This window comes from Myotis lucifugus, unplaced genomic scaffold (genome assembly GCF_000147115.1).
Source record: "Myotis lucifugus unplaced genomic scaffold, Myoluc2.0 scaffold_128, whole genome shotgun sequence".
Taxonomy (NCBI): Eukaryota; Metazoa; Chordata; class Mammalia; order Chiroptera; family Vespertilionidae; genus Myotis; species Myotis lucifugus.
Window position 1 is genome coordinate 3478738 of NW_005871176.1, and position 27901 is coordinate 3506638.

Below are 27901 nucleotides of genomic sequence, written 5' to 3' on the forward strand. Positions count from 1 at the left end.
AGTTTTTAAACGGGGCCAGTTCACTGTCCCTCGGGCCATAGTTTGAGGACCCCTGGTCTTAGGTGACCCCTGTGAAAGGGTCGTTCGATTGGGGGTCGAGCGACCCACAGGTTGAGAACTGCTGATCTAAGAGAAAAAAGGTTAGTGCCCCTGACTAAATTGCATGTTTAAAAAGTATTGCATGTTTAAAAAGTCTTGCTTGCGGCATACCAGCATGCCACTGCTGATTTAGGTTATTACCTGGATACAGTTTATATAAATTCACGATATAAAAGTATCAAAGTATTACTATTCTCTGATTTTTATGATAGCATTTTTCCTGGTAAGAGATTCTTCAGGGGCTGCTTCTCCATGGGCATTGTAGAATGCTGCTATCTGCCCTCTTTAGATAAAGGACCTCAGAGGATTTCTAGGCCTGATAGATATCCTTAAATTGTTAGTGGGGATTTCATCCAACTTCGAGGCAGTCTGTGAAAGATGTGGATTTTGAACCTCAGACCATTTCCCTGGAGCTGGCAGTCTCCACTTGTATAACTATATTTAAGGAAGGCAGACCCAGAAAGATGCCATCCCTGAGTAAATAACCACTGCACATGTTTGAAGGATGTGAAACAAAGATGAGTACAGTCAATTCAGAAAAATGAGCCCATTGAGCGAACAGTGGCTACAGCTGTGCAGAACAAACTGCTCAGATGGAGGTTCCATAGTCTCCTCACAGCAGAACACAAGATTCCCTTTACCAAGGCAATGAATCTTCCCTGATAACTGCTACTTAAAAACACACACAAGCACCTACTGAATGCTAGTAAATTAATATGACATGAATAAGCCTCGCAAGAAGTCTGTAAAGTAGGAGGAAACAATGTCAGCGAATTTAACGACCTGGAGCCACGGTTAGCACTGGTAGAAGTGGGTGTTGGAGCTCAGGTTGTTACTGATTCCCCAACCCTGTGTCCTTTATACCCATCATCCAACCAATCTCCGATGCAGCCTACTTGGTAAGATAGAGGAGTGGCAGAGCCAGACCAGGCGAGGCCCACAGGGAAGCCCTCCACCCACCAGTATTCCTCACTCAACATGGTGTCCAGCCCACAGAATCTCACCTGATAGTGTTGTGAAAGGTGAGGGCTCCGTTTTCTGTTGAGGACAAGGTGGTTGGTGGCTTTGTTTTTCTCAATTATCTCAGTTTTTTAAATGACGCTAGCACCAGCCAACCTGGGATTGCTCTTCTCCAACATTAAAATAAGTAGCCCATATTTGTTGCAGACACTCAGAAGTGTGTATAGCGGAAGGTAAGAGCTTCCTGCCCATCTTCCCCCTCTAGTGTAGCCTCGAACATGCCTTCCCAGCTGAATGAGATGGGTCTTTTAATTCCTCTCGCAGGGGCCCTATATAGTGCTGGCAAAAGAGCTAGGGAGTCCTCAGGTTTTCAGATAATACTCTGGGCTAGCCTGAAATGTAATAATTAGTTCAGTTTTCAACAAACCATCACAGAATGTCATCTATGTGCTAGGTGTTGATCCAAGATGGACAAAACAGCCTCTGACCTAGGCATTGAACACCCTTGTGTAAACTAAGGATTATAGGGGTAATCCCCTAATGAACACATACAAAGTACCATTTTAAGAAGTGGTTAAAATTGTCTTTTTAATCAGAAAGACAGACATATTAACTGATCAGAGAAGTTGGAGTTCTTTGCAGTTAAGCCTAACTCAGGCTGACAGATACAGTGGACCCTCTCCAGAAGCCCCTAGCAGCATGAATTGTTTCTTTTCATTTTGGTGGTTGAGATCTCCCTGGGTACCATGCGCAAAATGTTCCACAGCTTCCCAAGTATATGCCCAGTCAGTTAGTCAGCAATTCTGCTTCAAGAATCTGCTCATTTTCCATTGCATAAATGCTACATTCTCAACATGGGGGGGGGATTTAAAATGTAAAAGTATTTTTTGTGTGAAGGAGCAAGACTCTAGGGACTACAATCTGCTCCCTCACACCCAATTTGATGCCTTTTCCATTACACCCCATGATTGAGTCTTACAGCACCAGTGAGCGGTCATTAATCTTGGATGGACGTATCCAAGACTGATGATCTCAACTGAATTGTGCCAGCAGCAGAGATTTAATGTTAGGTCAGTCACTGCATTTGATAAGCAAATAGCCCAGTGATAAGACAGAAAAATAAATTGATAATTTATCTACACCTTGCAAAGGGTCAATTTCAGAGTCAGAAGCACTAAGCAGAGGGCGAGAGCACAGATGGGAGGGCTTCTCAGCATAGTGAGTGTATGAAAGTGCATTTGATGAAACATACTAAGTTTCCTTTTCCAGATTAAGGAACTAGAAGTCTGCTTTCCCGCATTGAGTGAGAGGCCAGGTACATTCCCAAGTTACAGCTGGAGATCTGACTAGGATCTGACCTTATCTAATCAAATAAGATGTGATCATTGCTGGTATTTTTTTAGTTGAATTTATTGGGGTGACATTGGTTAACAAAACCCTACAGGTTTCAATAAAACATCTGCACACTGCACTGTGCCCAGAGTAGGCTTTTCTGTCCCCATGTAGCCCCCTTTGCCCTCTTCCACATCCCCCCACCCCTCAATGTTGGTATTTCAAGTCTGTTTTCAACTGTTTAGTTCTTTTTAGTATTAATAACAGTAACAATAAAATTTAGTGTTAGGATAAGAGTAAGTGCCCTCAAGGATGGTGTCTTGGGTTGGTCTGATTCACAACCCCATTCATTCATTCATTCATTCATTCATTATTTGGTGCCTATGTACCAGACAGGGTTTGGGAGGAAATGGAGACACAGGCTATTACCTCAGGTAACTAAGCTGTTTGACTTTTCACAAATCCCTTTCTCTCTGGGCCTCAATTCCTCGACCTATTCAGAGATGTGTGTTCACAGTGGACCTAGACTATTTAGATTCAAATCCCAGCTTCACCTCTTTCCTGTTAGGTCTCCGTGTCCTCATTGGAAAAGTGGGGATGATATAACTCAAGTTTCATCGTGTTGTATTGAAGGTGAAATTAAGGTAGCACTCAGCCTAGGGTGGTCGCAATCGTTAATCCCCGCGCGGCGGGGCGTGGCTCACAGCCCCCCACCCCGGATTAGGATTAGGATTAATAAAACCAGAGTCTGGGGCTGTGGACTCATTCCGCCGTAACCAGGCACCAGGCACGCCTGCCAGGCCGTGGCTCTGTGCACCGCGAGCTGGAGCGGGGTGCCCGAACCGCCGACATGGAGACGGCGCGCCGGCCCCAGCTGCCCAGCTCTCGGTGCGCGCGGCCGTGGAGCGCGCACTGGGGACCGGCCCGCGGGGCCTGGGGCGGGGCCTGCGGCCGCCCAGCTCCCCGCGCCCCGCGCCTCCCCCGCTCGCCGAGGCCCGGAAGGGGCAGTAGCGCTTCCGTCTCCGCCGGGGATGCACGGAGGGCGGAGCTGCGGCCCGAGGACGCGACGCGAGCCCAGTTCCGGCGAGGAGGCCGCGCCAGTGACAGCGATGGCGGCGGAGTCGGCGCTCCAAGTTGTGGAGAAGCTGCAGGCGCGGCTGGCCGCGAACCCGGACCCGAAGAAGGTGAGCGAGTGGGTGGCGTGGAGCGGGCGGGCGTTGAGCGGACGCGGCCCCGTAACGGTCGTGGGCCCGAGCGCGGCCCCTCCAGGTCAGCCGGGGCCGTGGGGCTCGGACCCGGAGCCAGGCCCCGCCGCGCTCGCAGCCCGGAGTCGGGAAGTTCCGGCCCTTGGCCGCGGCCCACGCGGAGACACCCGCACGTCAGGCGGCGGGTCTCGGCGGCCGGGCCTCCCTACCTCCGGGCCGGGCCGGGGCGCCGGCGGCGGCGGAGGCGCGCACCGTGCGGGCACCGCGTGTCCGCGGGCTCCCGAGCCTCCGGGCGTCCCGGGCCAGCTGTTTCCTGTCGGGAGCGCTCGCCCGGAGTTCACTCCTGCCCGCCCGGTCCCGTCCCGTCCCTCCCTGCGAAGGTTTCTCGTCTCTGATGTTTGTTGGGAGGAGGAGGTGAGTCTGCCTGCGAACGAGGAGTCTAGGCTTGGCGTGTGGTCCTGCGTCTCCAAGAGACGTTTTGATACCAGAACTTGGACCTTTTCACTTTCCGAGTAAATCCCTTAAAAAACGAAGCAAAATAAACCTCACGTCTCCTATCTGTACAGAGCCTAAAAACTTAGGTTGTGATTGGAAAAAGAAAAAGGTTAGAAGTTGAGGGTAGATTTCCTGCTGGCCTCACTTCATAGAAAGGTAAGAGCTAACGTTTCTCGTTTTGCAGCGAGTGATGGGCAACCATTTTTAATTGTATTCAGCTAATTTTGTTTTATTTTTTAAGCTTTTCTAAGTTAAATGCATTCATCTCCCTCTCCGACTTTCTGTTATCCATCTTATCCGTGTCTGGGAGAGGTGGGTGTTAGAATTTTTTAAATTTAAACACACGGATGAAAAGACCTCGGTTTGACATTCTCTGTCGGCATTCTAGCGAGTGTGCAGTTCTGAGAGTTGGGTCTCAGCCCCAGAGTGCCTGTTGAGAAGGCGGGGGAGATGAAGGGGTGGTGAGATTCTGGTTCTAGCCCGTTTACCAGCCACGGACGGTGGGAACATCCTTTGCTCAGCCTGCTTCCTCACCTGCTGCTTCCTAAGATAGACTAAAAGGCAGAAGTGCCAGGTTCATGGGAAGTGCCCAGTAGATACTAATCACCACCCTTCACCATTTTTTTGAAGGGGCCCTTTCTCTTCACCTTGCTCCCAGCTTGTCATAGACGAGGGGTTTTTCTCCATTTGTAAAGGCTGCATACAGCATCTCACCATCAGGCCACTTTTTAACTCTTCGAATTCATACCTAGCTCAAAGATCCACTTATTTAGGAAGCCATTTTAGTTTTAAATCTGTGAAAATGTAAATGCTTATTATTGTGTTATTTTCTATTGTGGCTTCAGTACTTAGTGGCCAGGCATCTTTACAAGTTTCTTTTTATAATAACCCTTTTTGGACTTCTAATGTTCATTATTTTTTAGTACCAGTTTGTTTTCCTAAACTCTGTAGGTTTGTGACTGATCTTTAAAACCTAAAGCAATATTATGTAAATCCATCTCCCAACCCTAATTTTGATCTATCAGGTTAAAAATATGCACCAGGTAGTGTCTATAGTCATTCTTCCACTAGAATTTAAATTTTGAAGTAGCTTTTCTAGTAGTAGATGTGAACGAAATTCCAAATTAGGGAAAGGTTTGACTTCTCATCCTATTTGAACTATTAGAGATTATTGCCAGTATTTGGGCTTTCTCTTCCCAGATAGGAAATCACCCTGAACTTCTGGCTTTGTGTTCTGAAGTGAACATTAAGAAGACGAGAAAAGCCCTGGCCAGTTTGGCTCAGTTGGTTGTCCTATACACCAGAAGGTGACAGGTTCAATTCCTGATCAGGGCACATACTTAGGTTGCTGTTTGATCCCTAGTTGGGTTGTATGTGGGAGGCAACCTGTGGATATGAGGTTGTTTCTCTCACATGGATGTTTCTCTCTGTGTGTCTCCTTCTCCCTCTCTTCCCCTTTCCCCCTCCATCTCTCTAAGATCAATTTTTAAAAATTAAAAGAAGATGAGAAAATGTTGGGAGATCATTTTTGCAAAGGGCACATTAGCTAGCGTTCAGAAGTGAGCTAACTGCAGGGGGGAAACTGCAAGCTGGCACAATGGCCTTTTCCTCAACCTTCTGTTAACCCAACAAGCTCCCACAGGTTGTTCTTGAAATTGCAAGATGATTATATAGCAGTACCGAATTGCAACTAAATCCTGATTTCAAACCATTATTAGCCAAAGGGTGGATTCCATGCATATGTTTGTGGATTTTCTGGTATTAATATTGGTGTTTAACTATTTTCACTTTTAAGTCCATCTATGGTCAAGGTTTACTTGGTGCAAAGGTGTCAGGCAGAGACCAGGATCACTTGATCGCTACTATGTTACGGGAAATAATTTTTATGGCTGGTAAAGTTACCTGTCCATTGTTACATTTTGAATGTGAAACTACCCAGAACACAGTTTGATGGCAAGTGGAGACTAAGGAGTCAACCTTATGAACATCTTCTGCTCTTTGGATTCGAAGGCGTGTGCAGAGGACAGCTGAATTCCTAAGCATGTACAGTGGGGCCTTGACTTACGAGTGTCCCGACTAACAGTTTTTTGAGATCCCAGCTGTCTCTCCGCGATTTTTTGCATTGAGTTGACAGAGTAATTTGAGTTAACGAGCTCCTTAACGAGCTCGGTCTCCGAACGAATTAAACTTGTAAGTCAAGGCCCCACTGTACTGTGCAAATGTTTGACATTTCTCAGTGACCTGTTATCAGTTCTTGCAAACTCTACAATGGTCTTTTGGCTTAATAACAAGTTTCCATCTACCTGAGGATGCCCAAAGTGCTTTTACCTTGTTACTGCTTTGTGTGTTTTTTCTCGAACCTCATTGAAAATAGAGGGCTCTGAAGTCCCTTTCCTCTCACTTATGGGGCTAAATCGTTTTGAAAATCTCCAGGGCTTTACCTTTGTCTCCTCTTAAGTCGCCCTTACGAACCCAAAGCAAACCAGGAAGGTAGCATCTGCTCCTCCAGTTAGTGCTAGGCTTTGAGACGGAACACCTCTCAGTGACTTCTGACCCATCCTTAACATTGGCTTCCTAGAGCTCCTGAGGATCCTTTGTCCCCAGGGCGACCTTTACGCTGTGGACTCTAAACTGTCTGACAATATGATACTATAAGGAGGAGCTTTTTGCTTTGGGGTAAACTACAGCTCTGTTTCCTAAGGACAGTATTGTTTTGGATGTTTCTTCTGGCTTTGTAGCACATACTGTGGTAGGTATACTTGATTACTAGCTCATTAGGTAAGTTACCTAGCCTCACTGAGCTCAGTCTCCATATCTATAAAATGGGGAGAATAATATCCACTTTATAGAGGTGGTTAATGAAGATGAAATAAATGAGGTGACACATGTAAGAACTTAACATAGTCATCGACACACAGAAGTTAGCATATAAATACCTTCCCGGGAATGGTATTAGGGGAGACAACCTATTTCTAACCTTTTCAGTGATTCTCAGTGTTCCTTTAAGGAGAGGAATTGTCATTAATCTTTGTACCCATAGCTTTGATGGCAAGAAATACACATAAACTTTTTCCTAAGTTGGATATTGGAAGTTTTTCATCTTCTTAATGTTCACTTCAGAACACAAAGCCAGATTTGAAGTGGAGTATAATTTTACTCAACTATGAAGGTGAAACTCCCTAGATCCACCACTTGCTTCTCATTTGTTCCTGGTCACACAGTGTTATTACTTGTGATCCAGTTGCTCTGCCTAGTGACCATATTCAGTAATTATTGAAGTAGAGTGACCAGAAAAACATACTTGCTACTCCACCTATAGCTTGTGACATACTTATATGTCCTGGGCTACACATGGAAAAAGAACAGATCGTGTTCTCTAATATGTAAATGTAAAGGTTAGTCACAATTCTCTCTTTTGAACTAGTTGTAACTTGCAACTTCTTGAATGGTAGTGTGTTTACATGTACATACATGACTTCTGGTGGAAATGGAGCAAGTAGAACTTTGAATTGGCTGGGGACTATCTGGTTGAGGATCAAGGGTAGGCATGTAAAGGTCTGTTTGAGCCCTGGCCGGTTTGCTCAGTGGTTAGAGCAGGGGTGGGCAAACTGGACCGGAGGGCCGGAACAAAAGCATGGATGGAGTGTTTGTGTGAACTAATATAAATTCAAAGTAAACATCATTACATAAAAGGGTACGGTCTTTTTTTTTTTAGTTTTATTCATTTCAAACAGGCCGGATCCGGCCCAAGGGCCGTAATTTGCCCACGGCTGGGTTAGAGTGTTGGCCCTCAGACTGTAGGGTTATAGGTTCGATTCTACTCAAGGATATGTACCTCGGTTGCAGCCCTCAGTTGATGTATGTCTCTCACATTGATGTTTCTCTGTCTCTACCCCTCTCTAGAAATGAATGGAAAAAATATCCTTGGGTGAGGATTAACAAAACAAAAAAATAAATAAAGATCTGTTCCTTGATGAATGAAATGATTAATTATAAACATTTATTGAGCTTTATAGGACTCGATGGCTAAGGACTACTCATGGTTGTTTCTGTGAATCCTCACACTTGTGAGGTAGAAACAGGATCCAGTTCCTATTTTGCAGATGGAGTAAATGAGGTGCAGAGAGGTTACTGACTTGTACAAGATCGCCTGGCAAGGAGGTGTCAGGGAAAAACAAGCCTGTCTCTGACTCTGGAACTGTCTTAACAGCAGTGCTGTCCTGATTTTGACCTAGCTTTAGGGACAGGAAATGTGACCAAACCCAGATCACTTTTCTAATATACCCAGACATTGTGTGTTTACCGTTAATGGCAATGCTCTAATTCTGGCAACTTGAAATTGGTCTTGCCTTCCCATTGTTTCCAAAAAACAGTTCTGTTAAACACTGCTGACTCTGCCTGGAAACATGATACCCTTTTCTTATGGAGACTTCTCCTTTTTCTTTTCCTCTGTGCCAAGTCCATGGGTAATTTCCCTAAGATCAGTACCTTTCTTAGAAATTCTCTCAAAATGATAGTTGATAACTTTTCTTAGAGTTGGTAGGTTTGATTCTCTTTAAGTCTCATTTCCTGTTGGTGTAGCACAGTGGTTAAAAGCCGGGAATCTAGCCCTAACCGGTTTGGCTCAGTGGACAGAGCATCGGCCTGCAGACTGAAGGGTCCTGGGTTCGATTCCGGCCAAGGGCATGTACCTTGGTTGTGGGCACATCCCCAGTAGGGGGTGTGCAGGAGGCAGCTGATCCATGTTTCTCTCTCATCGATGTTTCTAACTCTATTGCTCTTCCTTCCTCTCTGTAAAAAAAATCAATAAAATGTATTTAAAAAAAAAAAAAAGCCGGGAATCTAAGCCACAGACCTGAATGAATCTCGCCCTACTTGCATCCTAGGGCAAGTAACTTACCTTTTCTGAGCCTGTTTTCACACTTGTAAAATTGGGATAATAACCATACTTGTTACTGTATAATACTTAGACTGAGTAAGTATTTAACTGTCAGATATTATTCTTATTTGTTCCAGTGAATGTTTATGTTTATAGGAATTAATGTTTATTTTATTCTCTCTATAGCTATTAAAATATTTGAAGAAGCTCTCCGCCTTGCCTATAACAGTAGACATTCTTGTGGTAAGAACTGTATAACTTCAGATATATAAAACTATATCCACCCTAAAAATAAAACAAAACTATATCCTATCCCCTTCCTAATGGGAGAGATTGTACCGTAAGACAGAGAGCATGGGCTTTGGAAGTGAAGGAAAGGAAACACAAGGTCATGTATTGTATGATTCCATGTATATGAAATGTCCAGAATAGGCAGGTCATAGGCCAGTGATGGCGAACCTATGACACCTCACAAGTTCATGTGTCAGAGGTGACACGCGAACTCATTTTTTTGGTTGATTTTTCTTTGTTAAATGGCATTTAAATATATAAAATAAATATCAAAAATATAAGTCTTTGTTTTACTATGGCTGCAAATAACAAAAAATTTCTATATGTGACATGGCACCAGAGTTAAGTTAGGGTTTTTCAAAATGCTGACACACCGAGCTCAAAAGGTTCGCCATCACTGTCATAGGCAGAAAGTAGGTTAGTGGTTGCCAGGGGGTGGGGGCGATGGGGAGCAGCAGGGTTTCTTTCTAGGGTGACAAATGTTCTAGAATTAGACAGTGGTGGTGGCTGCAAAGTATTGTAAATATTCTGTAAACCACTGAGCTATACACTTTAAAATGGTTAAAATGGTGGATTTTATGTTACATGAATTTTATCTCAAAAATATTTTTCTAAAAATTGAAAGAATGTTGGCTTTGTCATCAACTAGTCCTGGGTTCAAATCCAAGTTCTGTGACTTTAGCCTGTTCTATGTAAAATTGGGTAGATTCCTGTCTCACAGAGTTGTTACTGTGAGGATTGACTGGGATACTGTATGCAAAGCTGTTAGCTCAGTGTCTGGCACCTGCCAGAATCACTGGTTATTGTATAAGTGTTTTAATTCAGTATCTCCTCTTCTGATCTGATATGCCTTGTTTGCTACTGTGTGTCAGAGGTTTGGGGTATAGAAACAAACTAATTTTGTACTGAGGCTTGCTAGATACATTTTAAGAAGGAAGTTATTAGTTTGTTAAAAAGCAAGAGGCCTGATTTCTTTGAAAATCGTGAGCCTATTTCCACAACTCTAAAAATTCATGTGTTCAATTTGCAGGAGACAGGTGTTGGGAAGACGGTAAATAGCTTACGAAAACACGAGCACGTGGGAAGCTTTGCCAGGGACCTCGTGGCCCAGTGGAAGAAGCTGGTTCCTGTGGAGCGGTAAGAACATTACGCTAGGTCTGTTCAGTTTCATGGTTAAAGCTGGCATTTGGCATGTTTACAGACAGAAATGATTGTCTATTATTCCTCTCTGCCTTCTTATTTAAAATATTTTGCCTCAAATATTAAAATAATCCACGATTATAGTATTAAAGAGTATTTAAAAATAGAAATAAAAATCGAAATTTCTTAAGTCTACCATCCAAAGATAAATATTATTAACATTTTGATGTTTCTAATGTTTTCTTAAAAGGCTTTTTATGTAGTTGTGAACAAACTATATATAACAGCCCCTTTGTTTTTATGTAACAAATATTTCCCTGTATTAAGCATTTTCATGCCTATAAGATATTTGGTCTTTGTGTCCTATAGTTAAACTCATCATTTTCCATTTATTAAATATTTGAGTTCCCAGGTTTTGTGTTTTTAGTTTGTTTGTTAATCCTCACAGAAGGATATTTTTCCCATTGCTTTTTTTTTTTTAGAGGGTGGGGCAGGGGAGAGAGAGGCAGAGACATTGGTGTGGGAGAGATCGATTGGTTGCCTCCCACATGAGCCCCGACTATGGTCGGGGATCAAACCGGCAACCCAGGTACATGCCCTTGACCAAGAATCGAACCCAAGACTCTTCAGTGCATGGGCCAATGTTCTAACCACTGAGCATGCCGCCCAGGGCATAAGTTCCCAGTTTTAAAACTTTGTTAAGTGTCTTTGAGCAGAACACATTTACTTTCTTCCCAAGACCTTCTTTCTAACGCTTGCCTTCTCTGTGGCTCTTTTGTGAGTTCAGGGTCCGTGACTGTGTCCTCTGAACAAGGATAACACTGAGATTTATAACTGCTTTATCTGTATATTCTTCTATTTAGAAACACTGACCCTGATGAACAGGACTTTGAGAAGAATGATTCCCGAAAGCGCCCCAGGGATGTTCTTCAGAAGGAGGAGGAGGAGATAGAGGGGGACTATCAAGAAAACTGGAAAGCCTCCAGTAGCCAACCATATAGTCCTGATCACAGACAGAAAAAACACAGAAAACTCTCAGAGTTCGAAAGACCTCACAAAGTGTCTCACAGTCAGGAGAGACGAGATGAGCGAAAGAGGGGCCACAGGGTTTCACCAGTTTACTCTTCAGATCATGAATCTTCCGATTACGGCCATGTGCAGTCCCCTCCGTCATCCAGCAGTCCTCATCAGATGTCCGTGGACCATTACAGGTCCCCAGATGAGGACCATGAGCCCTTTGTTCCACACCAGAAGCCTGGAAAGGGCCACAGTAATGCCTTTCAGGACAGACTCGGGGCCAGCCAGGAAAGACACCTGGGTGAGCCCCGGGGGAAAGGGGTTGTGAGTCAGAACAAGGAGCACAAATCATCCCATAAAGAAAAACGTCCAGTGGATGCCAGGGGAGATGAGAAGTCGCCTTTGAGCAGAGAGAAATCCCACAAGGCCATCGCCAAAGAGGAAAACCGGAGGCCCCTCTCAGGGGATGGCACAAAGGAGAAAGCGCCCTCTAGTGGTATCAAGAAAGAGAAGGACAGAGAGGGCAACTCCAAGAAGTTTTCATCCCCCTTGGAGACTGCTTCAGACAACCATCGTAAAAAGCAAAAGCACAAAGACTCAGAGAAAACTAAATCAGACAAAAACAAGCAAAGTCTAGACAGCTTAGACAGAGGAAAGGGGGCCGGAGACCTGCTGCCCAAAGCAAAAGAGAAGGTTTCTAACAACCTAAAGACTCAAGAAGGGAAAGTGAAAACTCATTCAGATAGAAAGTCAGCGGGCTCCCTCCCTAGAGTTGAGGAGACGGATATGGATGATGAATTTGAGCAGCCCACCATGTCTTTTGAGTCATATCTCAGCTATGACCAGCCCCGGAAGAAAAAGAAAAAGATTGTGAAAACCTCAACTGCGACCGCTGGAGAAAAAGCACTTAAAAAAAATGATTCGAAAAGCACTAGTAAAAGCTCGGACACAGTTCAGAAATCGCCTAAGGTGAACGAAAACAAGTCAGAGAAGCATCAGGCAGCTGGAGCCGATGCAGCCAAGCCGAGAAAGGTAACCCCTTCAGCCCCTTGGTGCTTCCCGTTCAGAGCATCTGGCTCTGCAGAGCTCCCAGGACCCACCCTGCTGCTCTTTGCGTGGCTGGCTTTTGTATGGCTGGTTGAATTTCAGTTTCCTCCAGGCCTCTACCTGCCAGGGTGGAGAATACCCAAGAAAAGTGTTTGCTGAGGTGCCCTGGGTGCTGGGCCCATCTGTCTGTATTTCCTGACGTAGGTGTCAGACATGCCTGTTGCCCTCCTCCAGCCTGGTACTGCCTGGCCCACTCTGTTGGGTATGGACAGGAGGAAGGGAAGCTGTGCCTGTAGAAAAGGGCACTCCAGTCACTGGTCTCTGCTCTGCAGGTCCCCATCGATGTCCTGCCAGTGTTGCCAGACATCCCATTACCTGTGATACAGGCCAATTACCGGCCACTTCCTTCCCTCGAATTGATATCCTCCTTCCAACCAAAGCGAAAAGGTAATTTTCTGTATCTTTTTTTAAATGGAAGAAAGATTTTAAAAATCATGATCTGTCATCAGATTTTGGTGAGTTTCTTAATTGAACAGGCTCTGGAGTTTGATGTCTTGAGTTTGAATCCATCTCTGCCTTCTACAAGTTACATGAACTTGTGTAGTAACTTAATTTCCTTGGACTTCAGTTTCATATTCTATAGATGAGAATAATAATGGTTTCTGTTTCTTAGGGCTGTGTAGTGGATTAAAAGCTGATAAAGCTCTTAGCTACCATGTTTTTTTCTTTTTCTTTTTTTTATTGATTTCAGAGAGGAAGGGAGAGGGAGATAGAAACATCAATGATGAGAGAGAATCATTGATCAGCTGTCTCCTGCACCCCCCCTTCTGGGGATTGAGCCCACAATCCAGGCATGTGTCCTTGACGGGAATCGAACCTGGGACCCTTCAGTCCACAGGCCGACGCTGTGTCCACTGAGTCAAACTGCCAATTTAAAAATCTTTTTAAAAATGTGGAAAGTCTATGTACTGACATGGAATGATTTCTAAAATGTGGTAAATGAGAAAAACGATGATAGTAGTGAGCATGTTACTAATCGGTTAAAAAGGAACACAATTCATATTTGCTTACTTTTGCATAGACTCTGGAAGGACACAAGAATCTGGTGACATTGGTTGCCTCTGAGAAAGGGAAGGGAGGCTGAGGAATGGGGTGGGAAGGAGGGTTTTCACTCGATAGCTTAAAGCAGGGGTGGGCATACTTTTTGACTCGAGGGCCACAATGGGTTCTTAAACTGGACCAGAGGGCCGGAACAAAAGCATGGATGGAGTGTTTGTGTGAACTAATATAAATTCAAAGTAAACATCATTACATAAAAGGGTACGGTCTTTTTTTTTTAAGTTTTATTCATTTCAAACGGGCCGGATCTGGCCCGAGGGCCGTAGTTTGCCCATGGCTGGCTTAGAGCCTTTGTAACTTATGTTCTGTGTTTCTTGTGTTACAGCACACTCTTCTTCCCAGGAGGAGGAGGAAGTTGGATTCACTGGACGGAGAATGAATTCTAAGATGCAGGTGTACTCTGGTTCCAAGTGTGCCTATCTCCCCAAAATGATGACCTTGCACCAGCAGTGCATCCGGGTACTTAAAAACAACATTGATTGTAAGTCACATGCTTCTCTCTAGCTCTCAAGCACGTTGTGGCGCTCGCTAGGGCAGTATCACTGGGTGGCTTGGCTACTACTCAGCGCTTTCACCTTTGATTCTCTGCAGCAATCTTTGAAGTGGGAGGCGTCCCGTATTCTGTTCTTGAACCCGTTTTGGAGAGGTGCACGCCTGATCAGCTGTATCGCATAGAGGAATACAATCATGTGAGTATCCTGTTTGGGTGGGAAGAGGGCAGTTTTCTGGCTTGTGTGTCCAAAAATAGCATTGTCTCTGAATTGGCTGCAGCTGAAGGGTAGCCCACAGGTTGGATCACTGTTCTGGGCGTGTTTGTTTTGCCAGTGGACCTTTAAACAAAAATATTTTTAGCATCTGTCTCTGGCATCTTAAGTGGGCCTCTTGGGCTAGAATCTTAGGTGGGATTCAAAGGGAGCAGGAAAGCACTTCCCACACCTCCTTTGAGCTTACCTGGTTACAGAGGCAAAGGGAGAATTCTGGCAGCACCACCCCTGCGATCCAGGCCGGGGATAGAGCTTTGTGTTGACACTCAGGTGTCTGGTGAATTTTTTAAAGAGCACAAGGGGCTGGGTGTGTCCTAGGCACATTGAGATCGATCCAGATATCCTTTTCCTAATGCTGGGAAACACTTATCTGATTGAATCCTGACATATCCTCCTTAGATGGCCCCTCGCCAATACAGTTCAGTATAGCACTTGGAAAATGCCTGGATTTGACTTCATTCTGGTTGACCCTTCATTGATGTTTATAAAGGAAAAGAATGATCTTAAACCAATGTTGTGTTGTCTTATTTCCTAGCCACACAATCCCCCCAAAAGCAGCTAGTATGGTGCATCACATTTAACTTTAATTTCGTGATTTGATTTTTTTCTAGAACCATGGTATTTTAATATATTTCTATGTAGACCAAAAAATCATTAGGAAACCTAGGTGATTAAAGGTGGAAAAGAGATACATAAGAGTGCTTGCATATAAATGACGTCCTGGTTCTGGTTTTAGGTATTAATTGAAGAAACAGATCAATTATGGAAAGTTCATTGTCACCGAGACTTTAAGGAAGAAAGGCCAGAAGAGTATGAGTCATGGCGGGAGATGTACTTGAGGCTTCAGGATGCCCGAGAGCAGCGGCTACAATTATTGACAAAGAATATCCGATCTGCACATGCCAATAAGCCCAAAGGTAGGCAGGGAAGGACCGGCAGGACGGGGCCTGGCAAAATAGTGAGCCCTGTGCTCTGGTCTGCAGCAGGGTCTTGGTAGGCCCCGCTGATGTAGGGCCTCTGGCCCCTAAATCTCTTGTATTTGCACAAGTGGGGCAGAGGGGGCTTTTCTACCACTGCTTATGCTACCCTACAAAGCGTTTTTCAGGCTTGGTGAACCCTCAGCTTTGGGGGCACTTGATAAGCTTTTATCTGGCAATAGTGTAGATCATTGAAATAACAGTAGCATCTCTGTTCCAGAGGCAGGTATTAATCTTCGTATTTCTCCACAGGCCGACAGGCAAAGATGGCCTTTGTCCACTCTGTAGCCAAACCACCTCGTGATGTTCGAAGGAGGCAGGAGAAGTTTGGAACAGGAGGAGCAGCTGTGCCCGAGAAAATCAGGTACCATCTCTACTGCTCTGGTTTCTGCAAGCTCAGGGAAGAGGGTCCATGAGCTTTCACTCACCCTGAGAAGGCAGCCCAGGCAATTCATTTTGGAGGGAAAGCATGGCAGTGCAGAGTGGGTTCTGGAGCCCCAGCTTCCTTGACTGCAGTGCAGGCTGGATAATTATTGCTGACTCTCAGAGAGGTCAAGGTTAAGTAGAGAACGGGGCCTGGCTTCTGGAAACACTTATGCTTTCCCTTCCCCCATTTAAGCAAAAATGGTGTTTAATGTATGACTAACTTATTTAATACTAGTGCTTGCATATAAATGATGTCCTGGTTCTGGTTTTAGGTATTAATTGAAGAAACAGATCAATTATGGAAAGTTCATTCCAGAAAACCTGGGGGTAATATAAGTACGGATTCGTGCACATTAAAAGGAAATTAATTAGCCGGTGGCCGGCGGGGTGGGACTCGGCTAGACAGCCGGATATGCCCTAGAGCCAATCTTCTGCGGTCCTTCCCTGGATGCCCAAGGTGCAGTGGCTCGAAGGGTGTCTGTGGTCACTGGTCAGCTCGGCAGTAAACCAGATTTGGGGCCAACAGTGCCCCAGCAACAACATAACCCACAGCCAAAGGTGGAATCGCACGGCCCCATGAGGAATCGGGCTCCCCCCTCTCTGGTTCTGGGGTGCGTCACCCAAGAACCGCTACTGCCAAGTCACCGCAGCTCAGCAGCTCCTGCATTGAGCGTCTGCCCCCTGGTGGTCAGTGCGCATCATAGCTACCGGTCAGATGGTCGAACAGCCGGCCGGTTGCTTAGGCTTTTATATATATAGATTTTAGAGAGGAGGGGAGAGGGAGAGATAGAAACATCAATGATGAGAGAGAATCATTGGCTACCTCCTGCACGCCCTCCACTGGGGATCGAGCCCACAACCCGGGCATGTGCCCTGACTGGGAATTGAACCATGACTTGGTTCATAGGTCAATGCTCAACCACTGAGCCACACTGGCCTGGCTGAACTTTTAATTTTTACCTCTAAACCTGATCCTCTCTTGGTTTTCCCATCTGGGCAAATGGCAACTCCATCCTTCCTGTTTCTCACACCACTACTCAGATTGTCCTTGACTTCTCTTACGCCCATATCTGATCCAGCACAAATACCACCAGCCCTGCCTTCTAAAGATGCCCATAATCTGACCCTCACCACCTCCATGGCTGTTAGCTGTGTCTGGGACCATCAGTTCTTGCCTGGATTTGTGTAACAGCCTCCCCACAGAGCACCCTGCTTCTGCCCTTGCCCTGCAGATTTACACCTAAACAGTGAAAAGTTAGTTGAGGCTATCATTCCTTCTGAAGGGCTGACGCTGTCATCTCAGAGCTACTTCTAGAAAACCCTGGGGGTAATATAAGTACAATCTGGGGCCATATTTATTAATTAAAACTATCTTACAGTTTACAAAGAAGCTAAATAACAACAAAAGTATAATTGACCTTAAAATGCTCAGTGAAACTGAGGCTTCACATCTTCAGAGTTCTGAAGTGTTCTCAGGCAGGAGGCAGTGGTCAAAGCCAGGAAACTGAGTCTTCCTCAGAAAGGCCAGCCAGCTTCAAGGTGTTGGTGCTGAGGGTGGATTTCTCATGCTCATGACTAACCAGCTTTGTTCTGTGTTGCAGGATTAAGCCAGCCCCCTACCCCATAGGAAGCAGCCAAGCTCCCTCCAACAGTGGCAACAGCAATAGCTTTACCGCCAGCCCGGAAGAGCCCGCCTACGACGGCCCCAGCACCAGCAGTGCCCACTTGGCGCCTGTGGTCAGCAGCACTGTTTGCTATGATCCTAGGAAACCGACTGTGAAGAGTGAGTGACTTGGGGTTTCTGCTCAGATATTTCAAAACTAGTGTTTGAACCCCTTTAATGTCATTACCCTGCATCATTTTTTGTGCTGGATGTAGCATATGTATGATGCCTTGCACATAGCTGGTCTACATGTCAGGGCCTCTTTTCCCCCGCTTTGTTCATAATGCACGTGTATCTTTCAAATAATGATCATAATGAATGTTCATTTTCACACTCTGCCCTTTTTTTTAAAATCTAAATGTAAAACGTTCTCCAGGCAATAACAGGTTCATAACCATTATTGACAGCTACATGACAGTTCATCTTATTGAGGTTTTTACAACCTTAAAACCCCAGCTTCCAAGTATTTATTTTTTATATCTAGTTGGGTCTGTTTGTATTTTATTAACTTGATTACCATAGACAATGCCCAGTATTCTAAGGAGGTGTCCTAACTTAAAAGCATTATTCTGTCTTCAGAGCCCATGGGAGAGTAGGAATCCTGGCTTAAGCTTTGACTGAGCGCAGATTTATCAGTCCTGAGGCGGTATTTGCATTTAGCTCGTGTTAGGCCTGTTGCTACACTGGGCAGACGGGTGGGAAGGGAGTGCTTTTTGCTGGTTTCGGTGTTATGAGACAAAGTTAAATTATGGCTCACCATGGCCTTTACAGTCCGGATAGAATTAGTTCTGCCACTTACGGGGGCAGGTTAGCCAGTGTCTGAGTCTTGGTGAGGTTGTTAGAAATAGTGATTGTTTCAGGTCTGGCAGGTGCTCAGCAGGTGGTAGCTCTGTGCTGCTGCTTCTGTTGTGATGTTAGCCAACAGCTACTACTCGCATCCATTTTCCTGGTGGTGCAGAACCAAGAGTGGCGAGACTTTGGCTGATGGTAAACCGCTGGTGTTGTATGTCTAAACTGCCACGGATCTGAAACAATGGCCTTATTTCTCTTTCCACAGAAATTGCCCCCATGATGGCTAAGACAATTAAAGCTTTCAAGAACAGATTCTCCCGACGATAAACTGAGGACTTGCCTTGGAGATGGAATTTGGGGGTGAGGAAGACAAGGACAGTGGGGGTTGGGGAATGGAACTTCCAAAGGAGACCCGAGTCTTCTGCTTTGTGGCAGCGTTGGTCTCCGAGTCCTGCACAGTCCGCCGGTGTCGCATCTGTGAGCCTGTGCCGCGCCACTGCCTCCTGCCTGAGAACACTTCAGAACTCTGAAGAAGATGTGAAGCCTCAGTCTCACTGAGCATTTTAAGGTCAATTATACTTCTGTTGTTATTTAGCTTCTTTGTAAACTATAAGATAGTTTTAATTAATAAATATTGCCCCAGATTGTATTTATATTACCCCCAGGTTTTCTTTGGTTTTTGTCCTCTACCACATACTTAGCCTTTATGTTCAGGTCCTTTATTAAAGTTAAAGGCCTAATGAAAGCCATTCCCCTGTCCCAGTTCAGCTCTCCTGAATGGACTCTGGTACAGAGGGCGGACTGGGCATCCCCAGAGCCTGTGGTGCCCGCTCCACGTAGGGTGAGGGGTGGGTCCTGGCTGCCTGTCCTAGAGGCGTCTCAGCAAGCAGACAGGAGCATCCAGGTTAGACCCCTCACCTCAGACCCTGCTCAGTGTTGCTTTGAGTTCCTCTGCAGGTACAACTCTTTATTATTCATTAAATAGTATTTATTAAGGGAGGCTATTTGTAAAGGTCTAGAGTCTTTTCCCCCATCCTATTTTGCAGTTCCAGATTATTTTTATTTTTCATTTTTGAGGCTCACTAGATGACACAGACCCTTGGGAGAGCGATTTGCACAGAATCCCAGCATTTTTACAATTTCCAGTGTCTGATTCAAAACTTTAGGGGTTTTTTTTTCCTTCCCTGTTTTTCCTTCTCCCACTAGCATGGGAGAAAAACACAAATACATGGCAGGGCTTTCGGTAGGGCCCCCCACCCCCAGATACAGCGTCAGAATTTTAAGAGCCAGCACTTTAATCTCAATCTCTATGAATTACTATTAGAAGTGAATGGTTTTAAAAGTTGTAATGCTATGTTGGAAATTGATTTTGTTTTCGCTTTCTTTAAAAGGTAAGATCATGTGACTGAAAGAGCACAACAATTTGCTGTTTTGTAGAGAACTTTGCAGCTGAAGCTCTCTCTACTTTCCGAGTGTGTAAGCCAGAATTTGGAGCGAAGGGCCAACTTAGCAAAAGTGTCCAAGCTATAGCATCAGGATGGGAGAGAACCACAGGGGCATCCAGCTGGTTTGGGAAGGGAGGGCCTCCCTTTTGAGTTTACTTAGGAGCAAGATCAGTGCATTGCTGTGCAGGTGCCTGTTGTGATGTGACATAAGTATTGCTCTGTTTTAATTTGCTGTTTTTTAACTGGGTAAAACATTATTTCTCTGAATGGATTTTATTTCTCTTGATTGATTGTATTACCATTCCATCCCTATCCCCAAATCTTAGGAAGCCTCTTACCTAAAACCAAATGAACATCTGGGTCAGGTGCCTAGAATAGCTTCCTCGAGGTGTCCACCTTAAATCTCTTAGCTGTGTGTTCAAGTCTTTGTCATTGAGACCAGTTTTTCACATTTCAGATTCAGTTGTGTATGATTTAATTTCCTTTATTAGGAGTCTTTAGACAGGGAGGGAAAAAAACACACACATTTTCATCCCAACATCACTACCATAAAGATTTTTGATCACCCCTGTTTGCATAGAGCAGGACTTTCCTCCTCCCCTTCCAAGCATGTTTGCATCAGGAATGTGACTTGGTGAAACCAGGAATGAAGGAAGAGGAGAAACCCAATTTCTAAATGACCTCCTCACCTGGGTGCTTGAAATGGCTGCTAAACAGACATAGGATGACGTCAAACTTTTGGTCTCATTTGTGAAAACGTGTGCAATTTTTTTTTTCTGTGCTACACTACATACAAATCAGCAAATTACAAATTAACCCTTTGTGATCGTTGATCTAATGAGCAGTTTCTTTAGGGCTTTCTCTTTCTTTCTGGGAGGCGGGCGGGGAAGGAGCAAGGTGTCATCCTGCTCTTCATTTGTATTTTGGTCCCAAAATGTAAATATAATTTTCTATGTTACTTTTTTGTGGTAACTACCAAGATGAATATTTTAATTAGATAAGTTATATGAAATGAAAGAAAAATTCCATGTCTAAATAAAAAAACGAACAAAAAATCCCATATACTGTTGGTCTTTCTCCCTTATTGTGTCAAAGAATGGAAGTTGGTCACAAAAGGTCTGGTTCCTGGGCTGTGAGGCAGAGATCTTAATCCCTGGGCTGGATAAAGGGGGGTTGGATTTTTGTAGCATAGCAGACTGGGAAAGGGGGGAGAGCCCTGTAAGCAAAGGGAGGGACTCAGATAAAAAGGAACACCTGGTGGGGACCAGGCACTGTCCTTTGTTACACTTGGAGCCCTAGACTAAGCTATTAATCCCATTATAGTTGAAGCTGAGGTTCAGACCATGAAATAGCACAGTTAAAGCCGCATAGCTAGGAAGTAGCAAAGGAAAGGATTTTAAATTCAGATTCTCTGACTGCAAAGAATGCCCCTCCACCTTTCAGTCATTTCTTGTGGGTGTGAAAGACACAGGTAGGTCTCAGTCCTACACTGGCTTCCTAATGAGAACATAACACTAAAGTGGACAGATCATGCCAACAAGGAATTAATGAGAACCTGCCATTCGCATGAGAATGGGCCGAGCTGCTGGAGTTTCAGCAGTTGCTAATGGAGTCAAGGGCTTGGTTTCAGCCCCTGCATACATCCAGTGGGTTGGATCTTACCTTAAACCTACATCTCACAACAACACAGTTTTACTACCGCTTCTTTCCTAAAGAAGGCATTTTGGGTGTATATGTAGTCTAGACTTACTTTCTCCAATTCTTTGTTGGATCTAATTCTCACTATTAGAAATTAATATGCATTGAAGTTAATTGTGGAACATGGTATCTGATGGATGACTTTATCCAGAGTTTGTAAGTTAGCCCTTAGTCCCTTATTAATTCATCATTTGCTGAGATGTTGGACCTGTATTAGACCCTGGACTAGACTGACACAATCAAGTCTGGCACTCAGGTAAGAGTAACTGGCCTGCTGGTTATGCACCTACTATGTGCCAAGCAGCTCTCTGTCTCGTATACATTGTCTCCGTTATCACAATGATCCCACAAGGTAAGTGGTCATGGCCCCATTTTGAAAATGAGAAAACTGAAGCACAGAGAAATTAGGAACGTGCCCAGGGTCACACAATCAGGGAGCAGTGATGCTGTGTGTTGGCCTGATCCCCAAGCACACATTCTCAGTCACATTTAACTATCTCATAATCAGACAAACATACCCAATGTAAGGCTTCTGCAGCAAGGCTGACTCCAATGCAAAAGATGCCCAGGCCAGGCCTTGATCATTTCTAAGAATGGTTTTTTTTGTCTGCTGCACGTAACTGATGCCCAGAAGAATCCTTGTTAGCATCTGGCTAATCACCTTGACAGATGCTCCCTTCACAGGGCTTCTCCACTAGCGTTCCACATCCACTTGAGTCTCTCCCTGGTTATTGGCTAAATGGTGACATAGACAGTTTGTCTTCATAGGTCCACAGACTTCTCTTTCTGTGATGCCTACTGTATTATTTTTAAAAACTTTGAGTATGAGGAAAGTTCAGGTCATCAAAATTGTATATAGCTATCTATACCTGTGTTTCTCAAACAGTTTCAGGTTGGCCCCTAAGCTATGTCCAGAAGTGACCCATCATTTCCATCCTATATCATTCATTGGCTGCAGCTAAATTCAAGGGGACAGGAAAGTACAGTTCATCCATGTGCCTGGACACAGAACTGATTTGCTAAGAGCACCAAAGACTCCAAAGGCAACCACAGTGTGCTGGATAATCCACAAGGCTACCCAATCTTGAATCCCACAATTCCTAGATGTGAGCCCTTGAGCAAGTCACTTAACCTCTCTGTGGATGAACCTTGCAGAGCTATCATACAATGATCTAATGAGTAAAACACGAAAAGTGCTTAGAAACGTGCCTGGCACATAAAAAGAGCTCAGGACATGCTAGCCACGATGTTGGTGATGAATTAGGTGAAGTAGCCAACATGGAATGGGCATTTATTAAAGGATTAGAAGCCCGGTGCATGAAATTCATGCACTGGGAGGTGGAGTCCCTCAGCCCAGCCTGCGCCCTCTCGCAGTCTGGGAGCCCTTGGGGGATGTCCCTGCGGGGAGCGGGCCTAAGCTGTCAGTTGGACATCCTTAGTGCTGCCGCGGAGATAGGAGAGGCTCCTGCCACCACAGCTGCGCTCACCAGCTGTGAGCCCGGCTTCTGGCTGAGTGGTGCTCCCCCTGTGGACTGCATTGAGTGTCTGCCCCTTAGTGGCCAGTGTGCGTCATAGCCACCCGTCGTTCCACTGTTTGGTCGATTTGCATATTAGCCTTTTATTATATAGGATCGTTATAACTGAAGTTCTGAGGAAAAAGACTTGTCCAAGGTAACCCAAATACAACATGGTGGTTAAGAGCCTGAGTTCCAGAGTCTCAATTTGGCACACAGTAAGTACTCAATTAATATATTTTTTAAATTTGTTTTTATTGATTTCAGGGAGAGGGAGAGAAAGAAACATCAATGATGAGAGAGAATCACTGATCAGCTGCCTCCTGCACACCACTTACTGGGGACCAAGCCTGAAACCCAGACACGTGCCCTGATTGGGAATTCAACAGTGACCTGATTCATGGGCCGATGCTCAACCACTGAGCCACACTGGGCTGGGCCTCAATATTAATAAATATTTAGAGAAGGCTCAGTGTGGTAAGAACACAGACTCTGGAGGCCTACTGCCTGTGTTCAAATCCTAGTTCCACTATTAACCAGCTGTGTAACCTCTGGCAAGTTACTTAGCCTTCCTGGGCCCTGGTTTTCTCATCTATAAAATGGAGATAATATGACACTTGTAGTTGTAAAGATTAAAAAATACACGTATAGCCGAAACCGGTTTGGCTCAGTGGATAGAGCGTCGGCCTGCGGACTGAAAGGTCCCGGGTTTGATTCCGGTCAAGGGCATGTACGTTGGTTGCGGGCACATCCCCAGTAGGAGATGTGCAGGAGGCACCTCTGGCAAGTTACTTAGCCTTCCTGGGCCCTGGTTTTCTCATCTATAAAATGGAGATAAAAATATATTAAAAAAAAAATACACGTATACATAAAGCCCTTTGGACAGTGCTTGACACATTATCAGTACCATTTGCATACTAGCTATTATCATTACTATATTCTTCAGTTTGCCTCAAAAGTGTTTTAGCCTCATCGAGATAAGCAATATGGCAAAATGGATACAAATTCAGTTTTTTGGTGTTTTTATTAAAGAAATCATTTATTTTTTGTTAATCCTCATCTGAGGATATTTTTCCCATTGGTTTTTAGGGAGTGTAGAAGAGAGGGAAAGAGAAACATCAATGTGAGAGAAACACATCAATTGGTTGCCTCCTGCATGAGCCCTGACCAGGGCCCGAGCCTGGGAGGAGCCTGCAACCAAGGTATGTGCCCTTGACCAAAATTAAACCTGGGACCCTTTGGTCCACAGGCCAACGCTCTATCCACTGAGCCAAACTGTCTAGGGCCATATTAAGTTCTTTAAAAATAAAAAAGTTTTTATTGATTTTAGAGAGAGAGAGGAAGAGAGAGAAACATTGATCAGCTGCCTCCTGCACATCCCCTCCCTCCCCCAACAAGTTGAGCCACACCTGCCAGGGCCAAATTCAGTTCCTGAGTAAGGAAATGTTTGCAGATGGAGCCTGGAAGTAGGAGAAAGAAAAAAAAATGGAAGCTCTTCCCACCTGCCCCAGACTAGTCCCAGAAGTCAGTGAGATTCCCATTTGTTTTCAGACAAATATAGGAGTGCAAACGAAGCAGCAGGCCGAACAACAGAGGCTAAGGCTGATTCCCAAATCAGCTACGTGCAGTTTTTTCCAAATTCAGCCTTCTAAGTAATTGCTGTTTCCCATCCAACCAGACGGGGGCGCTGAGTTGGAAGGCTTGCTCGGCAATAGCGATAGACAACTATTTAACCTTTTCCCATCAACCCAAACATTTTTCATGCATTATCTCATGTTACCCTCATAATAAAACCCTTCAAAGTAGGTAATTTTATTCCCATTTATGTACAACAAATCTGAAGTTTAGAGAAGCTAAGCAACTTGCCCAGCAGGCCATTCCTAATATTTGTGGGACTGGGTCGAGAGTACAAAAGGAAGCATACTTAACAATTATAAATGGAGCTAATAAAATGCGAAATAAAATACTGCCTATTCTGCTACCTTGACAAATAAACCTTCACAATGAGCTGGAAGGCCACATTCAAATTTCTGAGTCTCATGGAACTCTGTACTAGAAGACAGTGGAGAACGGGGGAGAGCAGGACCCTAGCCCCGCCCCCTTCTCGTCATATCCCTAAATATTTCCCTGCAAGGGGCCTCGTGCACATGCAAGCAGATGTCCTAACCTGTATGCCCACGTTCTGTCACTAGAGTTTCTAAACTGGAAGGGTCCATTAGGTATCTGCCACAAAATGACAGTTGAGCCACAAACATCCTCACATGTCAGAATACGAGGTTACCAAGAGAAGGTCTTAAAAGCTTCTAGAAAGGAACTGAGGGGAAACCCAGACAAAGAACCAGGAATCAGAATAACATCATACTTCTCAAAGCTAGAAGAAAACAGAGAAATCTCTTCAAAATTCGTAGAGAATTGAATCCTCAGTCAAATTACCAAATAAACATGAGAAGGAAGGCATTTTTAGTAGTCACTTAACATGTATGGTAGAGTGGTAGCCACCTCTAAGGTGGCCTCTGGTGAGTTCTACCTCCTGGTGTCCACACCCTTCGGTGGTTCCCTCACACCTTGAATATGGCTGACCTGTGGGACCATGGGATACTGCAGAATCGCCAGGACGTGACTTCTAAGGCTAGGCCATAAAAGACATTGTGGCTTCTACCTTGCTCTCTCTTGTGTCCCTTGCTCTGCTGAAAGCCAGCCGCCATGTCCTGAGGACACGCAAGCAGTCCCAAGGAGAGGTTCATTTAGCAAGGAACTGAGGTCTCTTGCCAAGAGCCTGCTCCAACGCCAGCCATGTGGGTGCACATCCTGGAAGTGGATTCTCCAGCCCCGGTCAAAGTCTCAGAAGACTTCAGGCTCATGAGAGAGCAGAGCCAGAACCACCCAACTAAGCCAGAAATTGTGAGAGAGATGTTTTAAGCCATTAAATTTGGAAGTAATTTGTTACAGCCAGCATGGTTCAGTGGTTGAGCGTCAATCTATGAACCAGGGTACATACCTGGTTGTGGGCTCGATCCCCAGTGTGGACGTGCAAGAGGTAGCTGATCAATGATTCTTTCTCATCATTGATGCTTCTATCTCTCTCTCCCTCTCCCTTCCTGTCTGGAAAAAAAATATATATATATATTAAAATATATATATTAAAAAAAATATATATATATATTAAAGAGAACTCAGGTATGCTGGGGTGGGGAAGCCACAGTGTTTTGCAGTTCTTCCACTCAAAAGGTGAAGTCTATCCACCCTTCAATTTGGATTTCGCCAATGAAACTGGTTTTGTCTGAAGGGACATTAGCAAAAATTACAGAAGCCGAGCTTGTGCAATTGGATCTTCCCTCTCTTGCTCCTGGAACTCTACAACTGCTGCCATATGACTAAGCTCGGGTAGCCTGCTGGAGACATGTGGCCCATCACCTCGGGTGACAGCCAATATCAACTGGCTATGCGAGTGAGGCCATTCCAAACTACCTAGCCCAAGCCAACTGGCTCAGAAAAGAACTTCCCAGGCAATCTACAGAATCATGAGAAAGAAGAAATGCTTGTTGTTTAAAGCTTTTAAGTTTTGGGGTGATTTGTTACACAGCATAAACTAATTGCTACAACATATTTACTTCCTGGGAATCTTTCGTTTCGGGGAAACTATAGGAGGTGCTCAAAGCCTGGTTAGTTCCTCAACTTATCTGGTTTTGAGCAAGTTAATTCACCTGTTTCAGCCTCAGTTTTCCTCATCTTCAAGTGGGAGATGACAGTGGGTAACACTACCTATTTCTTAGAGTTAGCATTCATCTCCAGGACTTATGTGACAGATAACTGAGATGAACTACAGAATGTGCTTAGCTCAAGGCCTGGCCCATCACGCTCAATAAATCGGTAAAGGATGACAATGATGCAAATGACAAAGAAGCCAAAGGGAGAAGTCCTCAGTAAGGCCTGTGTTAGTCCTGCAGGGGGCCACAATATTTCCAAAGAAAGGCCATGGAGTGTATCATTCAATTAGACATTTACTAAGCTGCTACCATATGCCAACCCCCTTGCCTGAAACTGTGATGTGAAAGCAGGGATAATTCATGACACTGAGCTAAGCTGAACCAGAGCCAAGTTTGCCTGTTTCACAAGGAACTGAACTGGGGCATCAAAGTATTTCTGAATGGAACTCTGTCTGTATGCTCCAACCTCATCTTGTCTGTACGCTCCAGACCCAGAAGGGAAGAGCAGGGGGAATCCAGACCATCCCATCACTCTCTCCATCCTGTCCTTTCACCCCCGCCAAGGGGTGAGAACACATTCTATCCTGAAACCCAAATCATTTCAACTCTAAACGGTGGCTTTCAATTATTTTGACTTCAGTCCACAATATGAGACACATGTTTAGGCTGCACCTGGTGCACAAACCCAGAACTGAAACAAAGTTCCATGAACTGGGACTTCAAAACGTGTGATACGTTCTGCCTTTCTTATTATATTCTGGTCATATTCCGCTAAACCAGCGGTTCTCAACCTGTGGGTCGCGACCCCTTTGGGGGTCGAACGACCCTTTCACAGGGGCCACCTAAGACCATTGGAAAACACATATATAATTACATATTGTTTTTGTGATTAATCACTATGCTTTAATTATGTTCAATTTGTAACAATGAAATTGGGGGTCACCACAACATGGGGAACTGTATGAAAGGGTCGCGGCATTGGGAAGGTTGAGAACCACTGCAACGGACTTGAAACCTTCACATGGGCGGCAGGCAGCCCTGTGAGGAGCTGCTCTGAACTGTCACCGGGGAGGGGCTGCAGGCTCCTCTAGTCCAGTCGGGGGGCTCACTGGGTGAGGCGGGACCCTGAACCCGAGGCCTCCCCGCTGGTGAGCGGCCGCGCGGGGATGTGAAGGAAGACCCGACTCCGCTCCCGAATGCCTCCCGCGTGCCCGCCCCCGGGCCGGGTTCTTCTAAGGGCGCTGTTTCGCTGAGTACTCACTGCGATCCTCGGAACGGAGATCCTCATCCCCCTGACAGCCGAGGACCGAGTCTCAGTTCGGGGAAAACGA

The 27901-nt window shown here is 45.0% G+C and overlaps 1 protein-coding gene across 3 annotated transcripts; it reads left to right on the forward strand.

The window, feature by feature from the left end:
* Nucleotides 1–3383: 3383 nt before the first annotated feature.
* ELOA (elongin A) lies at nucleotides 3384–20454 on the forward strand. 3 transcript variants are annotated; one of them, XR_002830559.1, is made up of 12 exons: nucleotides 3408–3575; nucleotides 9157–9213; nucleotides 10292–10398; nucleotides 11265–12450; nucleotides 12798–12912; nucleotides 13910–14065; nucleotides 14176–14273; nucleotides 15085–15265; nucleotides 15578–15689; nucleotides 17353–17534; nucleotides 18472–18774; nucleotides 19598–20454. XR_002830559.1 is itself a non-coding variant. In XM_006094049.2 (11 exons), exons 1-11 carry the CDS (start codon nucleotides 3423–3425, stop codon nucleotides 18531–18533), a joined length of 2409 nt encoding a protein of 802 aa, XP_006094111.1. In that variant the 5' UTR covers nucleotides 3384–3422; the 3' UTR covers nucleotides 18534–18865. The 3 variants fall into 3 exon arrangements, 2 of the variants coding, with proteins under 2 accessions (XP_006094111.1, XP_023614084.1); XM_006094049.2 differs by lacking the exon at nucleotides 19598–20454 and having other exon boundaries at nucleotides 3384–3575; nucleotides 18472–18865; XM_023758316.1 differs by lacking the exons at nucleotides 9157–9213; nucleotides 19598–20454 and having other exon boundaries at nucleotides 3411–3575; nucleotides 18472–18865.
* The last annotated feature ends 7447 nt before the right edge of the window (nucleotides 20455–27901 follow it).